The following is a 15,157-nucleotide window of genomic DNA, read 5'->3' on the forward strand; positions in this document are numbered from 1 at the left end:
TAGGGCTTCATAAAAATAGGTTTCTACCTCCTGAGAAAATAAGCAGCAGAATTTACCACATACACATTAGCTACTATAATGTTGCTATTAAATAGTTATGTTATCTGATATAAACAAGATTAATACCTCTGTATAACTTCCAGTCCTGTCAATGCGATGAATGACATCAATGTTTACTTTTGCGAGCCTCTCAGAAAACGTCACAAACTGGAAAATAAACGTAAAGTATTGATGCATCAAAAGACATTATATCTGGAAACTTATTTGCATTAAACGACGTGCATATTCAACTTTATAAACTAAACATTTTAAAATTGAAATTACAGATGTGTAATACGTAAAGCGCATTTCGTTTCGCTATGTATATGAAATAAAACATCGTAATGTTTGTCAGATGCATGAGCAGCAGTTTCCAGCATGCGTTTCACCGTAAACTTACGCGGTACGTGTTTTCTGATTTATGAGATGGGGGCTTGGCTTTGAGCTTCATTTTGCTGTATTATCAGACCTCCAAATACAGAATGTATGGATACCCCGTGATTTAAAAGACAAAATACGTTATCAATGGCTGTGAAATTGTTAACACGCATGCCGTATCAGGAGGCCACCATCTTGAATGACGCATTATGGATAAAGTGGAGAGTTTTACTGTTTATCAAAATAAAAGTCTTCTTTATTTGAAAAAGTATTTGGAAAGATTTTATCTTGTTTTGAGCGATACTTAAGTTTTTTTGTTTTTTTTTCGTCTATAGCAAGAGTTTTGAAATTATTCCAGCGGATCACTTGTGTTATACAATAATATAGAAATATAAAAATATAAATTAAATTATATATAAGATAAATAAAATGTACAACATTTTCTATTTAATTTTAATTCTATTTATTCTGTGTTGTACAGATTTTTTTTTTTTTTTGGTCGATGGTTAAATTAGAAATATGAAAATATTATACATTATTAATGTGTTGTATAGATATATTTTTATTTTTAGTCAATGGTTTGTTCATAGTACATGTTATTTCTTTAACATGTTCTAATTGCATTATTCATAATCCTATTTATTTTATGCTAAAAATCATCTCCACATCTCCCAATTGTTCTCTAGTACTAATAAAGTTGTATTGTATAAATAGACAGACAAAGATTAGTAATATTGGGAGGTTAATAACATTAGGCTGCTTTTGTTATTAATAGGGAGTGAATGGTCTATTTGTATCTCACACACAAGAATAAACGCATTATCTGATAACTAGAGAAAAAAAAAAACATTGCAGTCCAACTGCAGTAAGTAAGGAGGAAAGAATGTGATAGGGGTGGGATGATGACAAGCATGCAGCTCCAGGAACAATCACAGTAAGTAACTTTGGCAGAGCCTCCCTCTGACTGAACAAACATCTCTTTCTGTCTTAACACAATCTCTGACCTAACAATCTGCTTTCAATGAGTAAGTTCCTGATGGTCACCGATAATATTTTGCAAACAGAGCCACAAAGGTTTCCTTGTAAAATCAAGAGACCCTGTTAAAGAAGTTCAGACGTGCACAAAGATGTCAAGTGCGACGTCCTTCAGTGTGTGGGACTATGTGGTCTTCAGCTTAATGCTGGTGATCTCAGCAGGCATCGGGGTTTACTACGCCTTCGCTGGAAGAGGTCAGAGCAGCTCCGCAGACTTTCTGGTGGGTGGACGGAGTATGACAGCGGTGCCGGTGGCTCTGTCCCTGACAGCCAGCTTCATGTCAGCCATCACCGTTCTGGGGACTCCGGTGGAGGTGTATCAGCACGGAGCCATTTTCATCCTCATCTGCTTTTCTTATGTTCTGATGGTGGCTGTGAGCTCTGAGATTTTCCTGCCGATCTTCTACAGACTGGGAATAACCAGCACCTATGAGGTGAGATGACAGGAAAAAATTCAATGTGGCATTAAAACATTTCATTGGTAATCTAAAATAGTGAGTTTATTGAGGAAGAACATATTAATGATGTTAAAACGCTTCCATAATGCATTGATTCTGCAACTTATGCAATGTAATCATTTTTTTTCCCTTTGTTTGCAGTATCTGGAGATGCGTTACAATAAAGTAATTAGACTATTTGGGACAGTCCTGTTTATCATACAGACAGTGAGTGTTTTCTTGTTACTATCAGTCTTATTAAATCATACAGTAAATTCAATGTACTATTTTCCATCTCTTCTCAGGTCCTATACACAGGTCTGGTTATTTACGCCCCGGCTTTGGCTTTAAACCAAGGTAGGATTTTTTTGCAGATGTTTCTATTTTGCTTCCTTCACTCTTAAAAATAAAGGTCTAAAAAATGAGAATTTTACAGCAATGCCATGAAGAATGTTTTTTGTTTCCCCAAAGAACCTTTCAGTGAACAGTTCTTAAAAGAACCATTTATTCTTAACATTTTAATAATCTAAAGAACGAATGGAAATGGAAAGGTTCCATGAATGATAAAGTTCTTCATAAAGAACCTCTATTTTTAAGTGTGTAAGTCAAATGGCTTTACTTGTGGAGTGTATGGTGTAACAAGTATGCTTGATAGTGCACAGTGCTGTCTGGTCAAGTGAACTTCTCTCCACTTCTCAGTCACAGGTATAGATCTCTGGGGTGCCGTCATTTCGACCGGAGTCGTCTGCACTCTCTACTGTACATTAGTAAGTTAGAAAGAGAGTAGTGTTATTTTAGTATCATTAAGATACTACTAACATGTTGAGTGAAAATATGCAAGATGTACAGAGCACTAAATAAATTCACAGTATGTACAATATCCTCATAATATATTGCATACATTGCCATTTCAAACAGTCACGGAATATGGTTAATTACTCAAGTGTCAAATTCAAGTCTCTCCATTTTATTAGGGCTCCATAAAAATAGGTTACTACCTAGTCCACTCGAAACTCAAGCAACAAATTGTACAGCACAATGGGTTTTAATATTGCAAAATAATATTTTTTGAATATTGAAAAATAATATTTTTATGTATAAAAGATTTAAGATTTGCCCCATGCTTATTGTTGACTGAACGTATAAAATCCAAAAAATTATCTATGCATATTTGCTTTATATTAAACAAGTTTCCCAAGTGAGGGTTCATGAGTTGATAAACTGGTAATTAATTATATTGAATGTAAAATTAAAATAAAAAAATGGGGCTGCACAATAATCCCTATATAGCTTAGTTCAATTATAAAATTAAGAGCTAAAATTTAATTAAATAACTGTATAGTATGTTGTGCTGCGTAATTTTATATATTTCTGTCTTTATTTTTATAATTAGAGTTAAAACATACTACTACTACTACTAATAATAATACGTACTATTATTATTATTATTATTATCAACATCAGAGAACCATGAGCATAAAAATGTGTTGTTAAATCAAGTCTAAGGGGTTCAGCTGACAAAAAAAGTTTGAGAATCCCTGTTATATTAAAATTATACAGTAGCAACACTTTTTAGAATTGCCATTTTATGTTTATATAATGTATATTTATTAAAATGTGCATCACAAAGGACTGTCCCTTTACCCTGGCAGGGCGGTCTGAAGGCAGTGGTGTGGACGGATGTATTCCAGGTGGGCATCATGTTGGCTGGGCTCTTGGCTGTCATCGTCCAATCGGTGCTGCTGCAGGGCGGGATCTCCACTATCATCAGTGACTCCACCCAGGGAGGCCGGCTCAACCTATGGGAGTGAGTTATCACATTACTGACAGGTACAAGAATGCATAATTTAAAGGAGAGTCTGGGCAAAAATGAAAATTGGGTCATCAAATACTCACACTCATGTCATTCCAAACCTGTATGACTTTCTTTCTTGTGCAGAACATAAAAGATAATGCATATAATGCATAGTTGATAACTGTACAGTTTCGGTTCCCATTGACTTCCATTTTATGGTCAAAATATATAATGGAAGTGAATGGGAACCAAAATTGTTTGGTTACCAACATTCTTCAAAATATCTTCCTTTGTGTTCAGCAGAAGAAAGAAACTCATACAGGTTTGGAGCGACATGGGGGAGAGTAAATGATGACAGAATTTTCATTTTTGCCTGGATTGTCCCTTTAAAGGTGCAGTAAGTGATTTCTGAGAAACACTGTTGAAAGTGGATCGGACCGAGCACCAAAACACACCTGTAGCCAATCACCAGTAAGGGGCATGTCCAGTAGTGATGGGGGAGGTGCCTGTGTTGAATAGCATGTTTCTTAAATTTGGGGGCGGAGCTATCAAGATAGGGGTGTGATTCTTTTGGGAAGGGGCGTGTTTGTTTTGGTGATTTCAAATATCAACAGCATTTCTCAGAAATCGCTTATACTGCACCTTTAAAAACTTGCCTTTCTCATGCTGTGTCCGACCCTCTCAGCTTTGATCCGAACCCCCTGAGGAGACACACATTCTGGAGCATCACAGTGGGAGGGACGTTCCTCTGGACCAGTGTCTATGGTATCAATCAAGCTCAGGTGCAAAGATACATATCATGCAAGTCCCTGTTCCATGCTAAAATGTGAGCATTGCACAAATCATAAAACCCAAATTCACGCTAAAAGGAATGCAATATGTATCTGAACTACTTTTGTCTGTGTTTTTGTCTCTATCCAGGGCTTTATACATAAACTTAGTGTCTCTCTGGGCTATATCAATATGCTCAGTGTTTTGTGGCTTGTGTTTATACTCCGTTTATAAGAATTGTGATCCATGGACAGCAAGAAAGGTGTCTGCTCTGGACCAGGTACAAACCACGACAATGCATCTCAAATGCAAAAATTGTGCATGTTACTAAAACTCCTAATAACCTTTATATATTTCTATAAAAAAATACTATATATTATATATTAAATAACATTATCAATCTGGAATATGCTACATTAATGTCTCTCTCTATAATATGCAATAAGCTTATGCCATACCTGGTGTTGGACATCCTGAGCGAATATCCTGGTGTGCCAGGACTGTTTGTGGCAGCAGCATATAGTGGCACATTAAGGTTTGTTCTCTATTAAGACAACTAGTTCAACCTAAAAATAAAATGTATCATTTACTCACCCTAATGTCGTTCCAAACCCATATGAATTTCTGTTTTCTGTGGAACACAAAAGGAGATATTTAGCAAAATGTCCAAGCAGCTCTGCCATACAAGCATGACTCCAAAAAGTACAACATTAAACTACAACTCTTGTGCTACATATTCCATGTCTACTAAAACATTGCGAAATATAAAATTGGGTAACACTTTACATTAAAGTTTCATTTGTCGTTAGTCTTTATTAGCATCCATGGAACCTTTATAGTGTATTCTTTATAGTGTGAAAAAGCTTCTTTAGAATTTTAAAATATTCTTCACACTAAGGAAAATGGTTCTTTTAAGAACTGTTCACTGAAAGGTTCTTTGGGAACCCAAAAAATGGTTCCTCTATGGTATTGCCGTGAAACCCCCCTTTTGGAACCTTTATTTTTAAGTGTAGCATTGAACAATACTTCTACAGCATTTATAAATCTCAGATACATACAACATCATGTATCACCAAGATTAAATGCAAGAGGGAATGACACTGGAACATTACCCGAGTGAGTCATTTTTGTACCACATTTATCAAATGATCATTTTAAGCTTGTATTATATCATCTTTATTGTCTACAGTACAGTCTCCTCCAGTGTAAATGCTTTGGCTGCAGTAACTATTGCAGATCTGATTCGGCCGTACTTCAGTCTGTCAGAAAGGCAACTGTCCTGGTCTTCAAAGGGCATAAGTGAGTGCATATCTTCACATTAATGCATGAACAGTGATACTACCTACTTAACTAGATGATATTCCCTAAACACAGGTTTGTTTTATGGTGCCGTGTGCATCGGAATGGCTGGTGTTGCATCTTTAATGGGAGGGATGCTACAGGTGGGTTACTGATGAATTATGTGACATTAGGGGGCGAATGATGGTATAGTCCTAATTTTCCTGTCCGTTTGTTTCTCAACAGGCTGCTATTAGTATCGCAGGAGTGGCTGGCGGACCTCTACTGGGCCTTTTTTCTCTTGGCATCCTGTTTCCTTGCGCTAATGCAAAGGTTAGCATGGCTAATGATTAATGATTTTAATGTTATGAAAATTTGCAAAAAAAAATTTAACTCACCCTCAGGCCATCCAAGATGTAGATGAGTTTGTTTCTTAATCTGAACAGATGTGGAGAAATTTAGCATGACATGACTTGGATCCTCTGCAATGAATGGGTGCCGTCAGAATGAGAGTCCAAACAGCTGATAAAAACATCACAACAATCCACAAGTAATCCACACCACTCCAGTACATGAATTAACATCTTGTGAAGTGAAAAGCTGCACGTTTGTAAGAAACAAATCCTTCATTAAGGGGTTTTAACTTTAAACCATCGCTTCTGGCCAAAATATGCGTCCATAATAATCCATAATAACACTTCCTCAGGTGTAAAATTCCATCTCCTGTTGTCCTCTCACATCAAAATCCACCGACGTGTTTGTTTAGAAGTGTTTTAGCTTGTAAACGGTGTTTGATCTGTGCTTATTTCTCTCCTGATTCAGAAAAGACAAATTTTTCACCGGAGATAGCAATATTATGGATAGATGACTCATTTTAGCTGGAAGCAACAGTTTGAAGTTAAAAACATCTTAATGATGGATTTGTTTCTTACAAACATGCAGCTTTTCACTTCACAAGACATTAACTGATGGACTGGAGTGGTGTGGATTACTTCTGGATTATTGTGATGTTTTTATCAACTGTTTGGACTCTTATTCTGACGGCACCCATTCACTGCAGAGGATCCACTGGTGAGCAAGTGATGGAATTCTAAATTACATTCAAATCTGTTCTGATGAAGAAACAAACTCTACATCTTGGATGGTCTGAATGGGAGTAACATTTCAGCGATTTTGTTCAAACTATTCCTTTAAAAGTGTGGATGTTTTAGGGAGGTTTGGCAGGGCTGGTGTCTGGTTTGGCTCTGTCACTGTGGGTGTGCATCGGGGCACAGATATACCCTCCACTACCAGAGAACAGCAGACCGCTGGCTCTGATGACACACGGCTGTAACTTCTCAGGTGGCACTAACTGGACTGCAAACATAGACGACTTCATACTGAAAGAGCAAAGGTGGGTTGCAAAAATCAGTTGAGTCAAAATCTATTGGCTGTTACATAACCATATCTATTTCCTAACAGGCCTTTCCTGGCTGATAACTGGTACTCACTCTCATACCTGTACTTCGGCCCACTGGGGACTGTGACGGTCATCACCGTGGGTTTTATTGTCAGCATACTTTCAGGTATGAGACTTTCTGATAGGTGAAGCACCCTGCTGTCGTTGTTCAAAGTAACTGATGTTTTCAAAATTTGTCTCCAAGGCGGCAGACAGATGAAAGTGCAGTCTGGGCTTACACTATCAAAAGAAGACCTCACCTTCTACAAAGCCTACAATGTACTCAAAGCAAAAGTGAGCATATTCTTTAATGCATATATATAAATACATATGTATAAATGGACAGACATACTCACACTATTCCCATCTATCTGATCATTTTCAATTATTTGCACTAAAAGGTTTCCAGTAGCGCAGGAAATTTTGACCTGGTGCAGGAGCTGGAGAAATCCTTTGGAAAAACCAACTTTGCTTTCTGTGATGTAGAGATGTCTACACAAAGACCTGCTTAGAACATCATAAAACTTAAATGTATTTAAATATAAATACATATGTAATTGTCATTACAAATAACTGCCTATTGTATATCTAACAAGGACTTAGAAGTAGTAAAAATAAATGTTTACGTCCAAATCTGTTGTAGTGCAACACATCAAACACAGACATTCAAAAACGTGCAGAAAGTAGTGATTTCACTTTTGACACATATACAGTCTGGCAGAAACATCGATTAATGCTCTGGTTCGTAGTAGCGCCTCTTCATCGCTCTGTATTTCCTGAGGAAGTAAAGCGCCTCGAGTTCTTTGATCACAAACTCTCCACGGTCAACCAGCTTTTTGATTTTCTCAGGCTCGGTGACATCTTTGTTCTTCATGAAAGCTGCTTTCAGACGCTCCCTGAAGTATGTAGTGCCTTTTGGATATTCCCGCCCAAGATACAGAAGCTGCAGAAAAGAAATGCATTGCCCAAGCAATGGATAGTCATCATTACAATTTTACATTTCTTCATTTTGTGACTCTGCTGCCATGCAATGTTATGTCCAATAAAGGATGACAAAGTACCACTGGACAACATTTCATATGAAAAGAACAGATCAAAAAAGGAAACTGACAGAAAAATTATGCTTACATTTTTGTACAATCTTATAACTTCTCCTCTCAGTGGATTACTCATTTGAATTTATCTCTCTTTATCCTGAGATAGCGAATAAACCTAAAACAGACAGAGAACAAACAATAATACACCACAATTTAATGCCTATTGTATTCAGTAGCATGCAACACCCAATTAACACAAAAATGTGGACTAAAATTCTCCTTGAATATAATTCTACTTATTTTGTATTGTCATACTTTATAGTTTATTAAGGTGCTAAAAGCCGATCTATTGAATGGATAAAGTCATCTTCAGCTGGGTAGTAAAGTTTTCTGTAAGAAATATGGTTTATGACAATGTTTGCTCACCTACAAGATCATAATAGAGCTGTTTACCAGGACGTGCGGGGAAAATGCCATGATATGGACGCTTTCCAAAATAAAAGCCAGGTTCCGTCTTTGCATTTTTTCAAAATAAAAGTCTCACTGTAGTTTTGAACCAGTCAACTATGTGGGCTGTAAACCTTAGATGTGTTTTAACTGGAGAAAACATGGTCTTTTCGCACAGTATTTTTATATTACAGCTTTACAGCAATAACTTGAGATCACCAACAACCTTATTTCAAAACATATTGTTATCATTTTATTTAACAATATCCATAAACTCCACAAAATATGCACTGGCAAAATAGCATAATCCTATCCAAAATACTGTCCTATATAAACCCCAATCAACATGAAAATATACTGATTTACATTCTTAAACACCCCTCTTCATACTTATACCCAAAATATAAATAGACTTCAGTCCTGTTCTTGGAATATTCTCTGCATTAATTCATCTAGTGTTCATCAAATGCTGCAGTGCATGTTCCCAACAGTTATCCAGATGAATTCCAGCTCTTCTTCCTATACAGAAGCAGGTAGGCTGTCTCTCTAAAAACAGCATGCAAAATTATAATTAAAACCTGGAAGATGTCTTGGAAGTAATTATTTAAAAGGTCTGCATTTGTGTTTTGCTTTCCTTTGAAGTGCCTGTGAGAAGCTATATAGGTTTATGGTTATTGATGTTTAACGTACCCATAGCGCCGACGGTACCCTCCATATGTGCCCTGCACATTTTTCCATGTGGACTGAGATAAACAAAACAATTGCATATAAGTATCAGTTACATAACACTCTTAACTATTTCAGATACTAGTTAAATCAGGCTGTCACTATTTCTTACTGGTTGCACGCAGCTGTCATCAGCGTAATACCAGTCCTGATATGAACTGATGAAAGCAGTGTAGTGACCAGACATGGTACTTCCCATATGCACTACTACTGCATAGAGACTGTAATGCTCATCAGCCTTGAGACAATCAGCCTAAAACAAGCATACAACAAATCAAGCATATATGGCAATATTATTTTGACTGCATGCTACTTTACTAAATATCTACTAAACATACTTTTTCTGATTGTCCTGCAGCAAAAATGGCAGTGCTAAACGTTTCAGGGAAGGTGACTTTGTCGTAGAGTTTCTTGGTGAAGCCATCATCGTTTCTGAATCTTTTCAAGTGGACACACAGAATCGGAGGCAATGACACAAGTTTCACCTCCTACATGACAATTAATGAAAATGTCAGAAAATCAAAACAATCAACTCACAAAGCATTACAATATGACAGTTAAATTCTTACTTGAATTTGCTGTATCATCACATGAAATCAATTAAACTATCAGAAATGTAATTATTAAAGATGAAACTGTTATATAATGCAATAACAAATAAAGCACACACATAAGAGGACGGCTGCTTTTTTTCACAGTTGTCGCAGTAAACCTTCTCACTGTCCGCCAGATTTTGTAGCTGGAAAAAAGAGTTGATGCAGCTTTCCTGAAGAACATGAAGAGGAAGAATTATGTATGATTTGCTCAAGATCATATATATTACAATGTATATTACTGACGCACAATGACTAAAAATGAATGTTGATTCAAGAATGTTGGTAACCAAACAGTTGCTGGTAGCCATTGACTTCCATAGTATTTTTGTCCATACTTTGAAAGTCAATGCCAGCAATTGTTTGGTTTGCCACATTCTTCAAAATATCTTCTTTTGTGTTTAACAGAAGAAAGAAACTCATACAGGTTTGGAACAAGTTGAGGGTGTGTAAATGATAACCGAATTTTCATTTTCAAGATATCATTGATGAATGTTTAATGTGCTTACCAAGGAGTTTTCCCTTTCACAGATCGCCAAAGGAAGGCTGAAAAGAGAGTTGGGCATTCGTTGGATGAATTTGCAATTTAAACACCCCACCTGGGTCTCCACCTTTATTTCATAGAGACTGCAGATTTCCTGAGCCTGATAGAGTAAAACAAAGAGTTTACCATACATAATTGATCACTCTCATTAACACTGAGACATAACAGTACATACTTAAAATATGTGCATCGATTTTTAATGAAAACCCACCAGAGCAGCATCAGGTATCTGCTTCTGACTGAGATTGAGGATGATGTGGAATATTTCATCTGCATCCTGCTGAGTGAACCCTACAGCACAATGACAGAACGACACAACTGAGCGACATTATTTCCACAAGTATAAGATTTTAGGGTGATATGACACATACGTCGGATGGCTTGACGGTAGAGGCAGTTGAGGAAGTCTTTGTGTGGAGCAGGATATGATTTGTCCCTCATGGCTTCCAGGGTATTCTTCAACTGCAGTGGGACGTTACTCTTATCAATCCCATCTGATGGATGCCATCTTTAAAGGAATAGTTCATCCAAAAATTTGATTAATATTTAGTCACCCTCAGGCCATCCAAGATGTAGATGAGTTTGTTTCTTCATCAGAACAGATTTGGAGAAATGTAGCATTCCATCACTTGCTCACCAATGGATCCTCTGCAGTGAATGGGTGCCGTCAGAATGAGAGTCCAAACAGCTGATAAAAACATCACAATAATCCACACCACTCCAGTCCATCAATTAATGTCTTGTAAAACAAAATTAAAAAAAATTGTGTTTGTAAGAAACAAATTTATCAGTATATTTTTAACTTCAACCCACTGAATCTGGCTAAAACAGGAGTCCTCTATCCATAATATTGCTTTCTCCAGTGAAAAAAAGTCATCTAGTTGGAATCAGGAGAGAAATATGCAAAAATCAAGGAAGAAAAACAGTACAAAACAGTTGTCGTTGGATTTTGATGTGAGGGGACATCAGGGGATGGACTTTTTTACTGGAGGAAGTGTTTTTTACTGATTATAGAATTGTAATGCCTCAATGATGGATTTGTTTCTTACAAGCATGCAGCTTTTCACTCGCAAGATGTTAACTGATGGACGGGAGTGGTGTGGATTACTTCTGGATTATTGTGATGTTTTTATCAACTGTTTGGACTCTCATTCTGACGGCACCCATTCACTGCAGAGGATCCATTGGTGAGCAAGTAATGTGACGCTACATTTGTCCAAATCTGTTCTGATGATGAAACAAACTCTACATCTTGGATGTCCAGAGAATGAGTACATTTTCAACAAATGAAACATGGCTAATTTGCAAAGAGTGCATCTTATTTAAAAGATAATAGAGCTTTACTTGTTCAGTATGTCCAGTAGTTCAGTGGTGGCAGAAAAGGATTGAAGCAAAGCGTTTACACAGCAGGACAGATTGTAGTTTAAAAGGCCTCTCACTTCTGAAACAACAGATCATATTTAAGATCATTATTAGTTCCAGCATTTCTGGATAAACTTAAAAAAAAAATGGTTCAAAAGACTGAAATGACAGTAGTTACAGTAGCAGTATTTTTTTTTAATTATGTACTATGATGTATGCAAGTCTCTGTTGACCTACCATAATCCAATGATACAGAGCGTTTGTATAGTGGATAATCCATTTTACTCCAATTCTTCCCCATCCACACATATACGACTGCAAACGCTTCTCGGTGTTGTATCTATGGAAACCTGTTGTTTTGACACCGTCGAAATTAAACTGCGCATTGGTTTTAGAAAATCAAACTAAGCTGACTAAATATTCACCCTCTTCAAGATACTTCAGCTCCCGTTTTACTCGTAGCGTAACAAGCAGTTTCATACAGACATAAACAGAAACAGCTGATTTTACTTTCACTTTCAATTCATGCGTCAGTTTCTGTCACAGATGCGAAACTAACACCCAGTTCTGAATAAATGACTAGGTAATATTTTTTAAGTTTTTATTAGTATTATTATTAACAAACATAATTTAATCACTATTTTTTTTTTAAATCAACAGAAATATCAGGAAACTCTAATAACACATTTTATATACGGACTATTTATATTTAATGTATTTAAACCAGTGTTATTTTACTATCATTAATATACTATTATGGGTTTTGTTAGAATTAGATTTGAAAAATTAGAAATTTAAAAATTAGATTTTAATTTTTAAGTTTTAATATTTCTATTTTTTTTTTTAGAAATGTCTATATTTATTCGTTTTAGTTATTTTAGCATTCACATTAAAAATGAGAAATAAAGCTGAAATAAAGTTTTTTTTAATGGTTTTAATATTAGTTAATAACCCTGGTATAAACCTCAGACCTTTTAGTCTGTATATTCTTAATAATTTAATAAAAGTGCATTTGAAAAGTACATATTAATAAAACTTAGTACAAGTCTTAACCATGACCATTCAATGTGAAGTACAATAAACAGTTGTTAATATAAGTTACATACTGTGTCTGCAGCACAAGCCCAGATCCACATGAACATTCAAAACCATATTTACACATTTTATTATATAATAAAATTACATTTGATCTGCATGAAATATTTCTCTCCAGGATACCATCCATTTTAAATAGGTTATCAGTAGTTTGATATAATTCAATGATTTATTTATCTATAATGTAAGTAAGTGCACCAAAAAGTGATGCTCATGGCAAACACAGGATGTATTAAGTATTACAAATTTGGGATGGCAACATTGTTTCACAGTTTGTTCCAGGATAACACCATTAAAACTCTAACTCCGGGTGTTGGCTCTGTAATAAGGTCCAAACATGGTGTTCCACGTCTGCTGAAGGAGTCCATGCAGGCGGAGCAGCCACGGGAAAGCTGAGGGCAGAGCTGAGAGCGGAGAAATAGCAGAAAAATGACAGTCAATCATTCTCAAAGTAATTATTGAGGATGCACTGCATAAAAATGGCCAGCGGATCTCTTACCCGGGTCAATACGGACAAGAAGAAGATACAGCAATATTAAAGCCAGAAAAACTTTGCGCACAGAGTTGGATCTGATTCTCACACTGGCTACTGAGAGACCTCGGTATAACAACTTCATTATGGAAGTCAGCCGCTGAGTCAGTTTATCTGTCAATCACAAAAACACATCACTGCATCCATCATCTATTCTACAATAAAATGGCTTCCTCATCAATGATATAGTTTGAATCAAATTACATTGCAATTTTTTACTTAAAGCACATTATTAAAAGAAAGTCACCTTGTTTTGAAGCACTAGTTGTTGGCGCCACAGCTACAGATTCAGGATTTGTAGTGGACGATGTTGCATTTTTCTCATTCTGAATGTCTACCAAACTCTGAGCTGCTTGTCTCTGTTCTTCAGTGAATGCCACCCGACACACATCAGTCTCCAGCATCTCCAGAGCTTCAGCCGTGAGACCCATCGGCACCAGAATGTGGAGGAAATACAGCTCTGCCACAGTGCTGAACCCCGACTGGCTCATGTTACCAGAGCATTGCAGCCAATCACAGACTGCCTCCTTCATCACAGCCCGCTCACCCACTTTCACATAGAGCAGAATGCTGTGAAACCGTTTATATAGCATTAGGAGTGAGGTAGCGGTACTTCACCCACATTCAAAGGCTATTTAATGTAATTTGTGAGATTAAAGCAGATTCTTCTTACCACATTTGGATAATCTTGGCAGGAATTTTCTGTTTCTCCATACTGCTGCAAAACCCATGACAGAACTCCAGGCCACTGATTAAGCTCAGCCATTGCCTGAATCCCCACTATAGTCAAAGCTGCTTTCAGTTCAGCATACTTGAAGCTGTAAGGAAAGATTTAGCATGAGATTGGAGATAACTGTAAATACATAACTTATTTCACTATGAGATATTTTACATAAACTCACCAGCTGTCCTCCTGCTCTGCAAAAGAGCCTAAACTCTCAAGTGCTTTCTCGCACGTATCCAGCGCAGCCTGAAAGTCTTTCTTTACCATTAAATATTCAACGGCAGCGTCCACCGGAGCTGTTAACGGACAGGCGGGTGGGCTGCTGAGCCGAACCGAGCCCGAACCACGACCGCCCGCCAAAAACACGGATGAACTGCTCCTCATAACGGACTGCTATTGAGCTTTTAGTGCATTACAGCCTTAATATTGAAATAAGATACGTTTTGGAATAATACAGTGTGAATCATTATTGATTATTGAATTATTATTGATTTAAGACACTATACGTAGAACATTTCTATTCTGTAAACAAAACCAGCTGCACGCCACGGAGCCATTTCCGCAAAGGACGACGAAGAAAATACCCGCCAAAATAAAAGTTCGGAGAAATATTTAAAACTTAAAATTTTAAACTTTAAAACGAATAATAATAATAATAGTAGTAGTAAGTACATAAAAACATTTTGTGTATATATATATATATATATATATATACACACACACATACATATATGTGAATATATATAATATACATAGAATATATATTCTGTAAAAAATATGGGAATTAAGTAGAGACCAAAATATTTTAAATCAAAATTCTTATATTTCTAAGTTCATATTTTAGCTGATATTTTATATATATATATATATATATATATGTGTGTGTTTGTGTGTGTGTGTATGTATGTATGTGTGTGTGTTTTATA

General features: G+C 36.3%; 4 protein-coding genes, 1 long non-coding RNA gene and 1 pseudogene across 8 annotated transcripts; 2 read left to right on the forward strand and 4 right to left on the reverse strand.

Annotated features, from left to right (window-relative positions):
- The first annotated feature begins 1,158 nt into the window (after nt 1-1,158).
- Nucleotides 1,159-4,893, forward strand: LOC107656369 (sodium-coupled monocarboxylate transporter 1-like). The gene is made up of 6 exons (XM_016444180.1): nt 1,159-1,886; nt 2,052-2,117; nt 2,195-2,246; nt 2,589-2,656; nt 3,542-3,696; nt 4,370-4,893. The coding sequence occupies exons 1-6, from the start codon at nt 1,545-1,547 to the stop codon at nt 4,512-4,514; spliced, it is 828 nt and encodes a 275-aa protein (XP_016299666.1). The 5' UTR covers nt 1,159-1,544; the 3' UTR covers nt 4,515-4,893.
- On the reverse strand, nt 1,812-3,606 carry LOC107656371 (uncharacterized). The gene is made up of 3 exons (XR_001630565.1): nt 3,534-3,606; nt 2,509-2,646; nt 1,812-1,879 (listed from the first exon to the last, which is right to left on the reverse strand). It is a non-coding gene; the product is annotated as an uncharacterized LOC107656371 (long non-coding RNA).
- A 43-nt stretch (nt 4,894-4,936) lies between the features above and the next one.
- On the forward strand, nt 4,937-7,706 carry LOC107656367 (sodium-coupled monocarboxylate transporter 1-like). The gene is made up of 7 exons (XM_016444177.1): nt 4,937-4,990; nt 5,645-5,897; nt 5,980-6,066; nt 6,945-7,126; nt 7,195-7,298; nt 7,377-7,465; nt 7,573-7,706. The coding sequence occupies exons 2-7, from the start codon at nt 5,859-5,861 to the stop codon at nt 7,681-7,683; spliced, it is 612 nt and encodes a 203-aa protein (XP_016299663.1). The 5' UTR covers nt 4,937-4,990; nt 5,645-5,858; the 3' UTR covers nt 7,684-7,706.
- On the reverse strand, nt 7,693-8,711 carry LOC107656368 (LYR motif-containing protein 5A-like). 2 transcript variants are annotated; one of them, XM_016444178.1, is made up of 3 exons: nt 8,635-8,711; nt 8,300-8,383; nt 7,693-8,114 (listed from the first exon to the last, which is right to left on the reverse strand). In XM_016444178.1, exons 2-3 carry the CDS (start codon nt 8,342-8,344, stop codon nt 7,902-7,904), a joined length of 258 nt encoding a protein of 85 aa, XP_016299664.1. In that variant the 5' UTR covers nt 8,345-8,383; nt 8,635-8,711; the 3' UTR covers nt 7,693-7,901. The 2 variants fall into 2 exon arrangements, with proteins under 2 accessions (XP_016299664.1, XP_016299665.1); XM_016444179.1 differs by having other exon boundaries at nt 7,880-8,114; nt 8,639-8,676.
- Nucleotides 8,712-8,919: 208 nt separating this feature from the next.
- On the reverse strand, nt 8,920-12,437 carry LOC107656261 (ubl carboxyl-terminal hydrolase 18-like). Of its 3 annotated transcripts, none has more exons than XM_016444017.1 (11): nt 12,306-12,437; nt 12,118-12,220; nt 11,863-11,959; nt 10,890-11,026; nt 10,730-10,809; nt 10,484-10,618; nt 10,052-10,147; nt 9,720-9,869; nt 9,494-9,634; nt 9,346-9,398; nt 8,920-9,201 (listed from the first exon to the last, which is right to left on the reverse strand). In XM_016444017.1, exons 2-11 carry the CDS (start codon nt 12,179-12,181, stop codon nt 9,147-9,149), a joined length of 1,008 nt encoding a protein of 335 aa, XP_016299503.1. In that variant the 5' UTR covers nt 12,182-12,220; nt 12,306-12,437; the 3' UTR covers nt 8,920-9,146. The 3 variants fall into 3 exon arrangements, with proteins under 3 accessions (XP_016299503.1, XP_016299504.1, XP_016299502.1); XM_016444018.1 differs by having other exon boundaries at nt 12,118-12,230; XM_016444016.1 differs by having other exon boundaries at nt 12,118-12,437.
- A 643-nt stretch (nt 12,438-13,080) lies between these two features.
- Nucleotides 13,081-14,668, reverse strand: LOC107656262 (peroxisome assembly protein 26-like; annotated as a pseudogene).
- Between the last annotated feature and the right edge of the window lie 489 nt (nt 14,669-15,157).

Source organism: Sinocyclocheilus anshuiensis, unplaced genomic scaffold, assembly GCF_001515605.1.
Source record: "Sinocyclocheilus anshuiensis isolate Anshui unplaced genomic scaffold, SAMN03320099.WGS_v1.1 scaffold183, whole genome shotgun sequence".
Taxonomy (NCBI): domain Eukaryota; kingdom Metazoa; phylum Chordata; class Actinopteri; order Cypriniformes; family Cyprinidae; genus Sinocyclocheilus; species Sinocyclocheilus anshuiensis.

Coding starts and splice junctions, on each gene's coding strand:
- LOC107656367 (XM_016444177.1), top strand. CDS start 5,859: ATGGCTGGTGTTGCATCTTTAATGGGAGGGATGCTACAG. Junction 5,898..5,979: donor TAATGGGAGGGATGCTACAG/GTGGGTTACTGA, acceptor GTTTCTCAACAG/GCTGCTATTAGTATCGCAGG. Junction 7,299..7,376: donor TATTGTCAGCATACTTTCAG/GTATGAGACTTT, acceptor TTTGTCTCCAAG/GCGGCAGACAGATGAAAGTG.
- LOC107656368 (XM_016444178.1), bottom strand. CDS start 8,344: ATGAGTAATCCACTGAGAGGAGAAGTTATAAGATTGTACAAAAAT. Junction 8,115..8,299: donor TTATAAGATTGTACAAAAAT/GTAAGCATAATT, acceptor TCTTTTCTGCAG/CTTCTGTATCTTGGGCGGGA.
- LOC107656261 (XM_016444017.1), bottom strand. CDS start 12,181: ATGGGGAAGAATTGGAGTAAAATGGATTATCCACTATACAAACGCTCT. Junction 11,027..11,862: donor CTACTGGACATACTGAACAA/GTAAAGCTCTAT, acceptor ATTCCTTTAAAG/ATGGCATCCATCAGATGGGA. Junction 9,202..9,345: donor GGGTACCGTCGGCGCTATGG/GTACGTTAAACA, acceptor TGCTGTTTTTAG/AGAGACAGCCTACCTGCTTC.
- LOC107656369 (XM_016444180.1), top strand. CDS start 1,545: ATGTCAAGTGCGACGTCCTTCAGTGTGTGGGACTATGTGGTCTTCAGC. Junction 1,887..2,051: donor GAATAACCAGCACCTATGAG/GTGAGATGACAG, acceptor CTTTGTTTGCAG/TATCTGGAGATGCGTTACAA. Junction 3,697..4,369: donor GGCCGGCTCAACCTATGGGA/GTGAGTTATCAC, acceptor CGACCCTCTCAG/CTTTGATCCGAACCCCCTGA.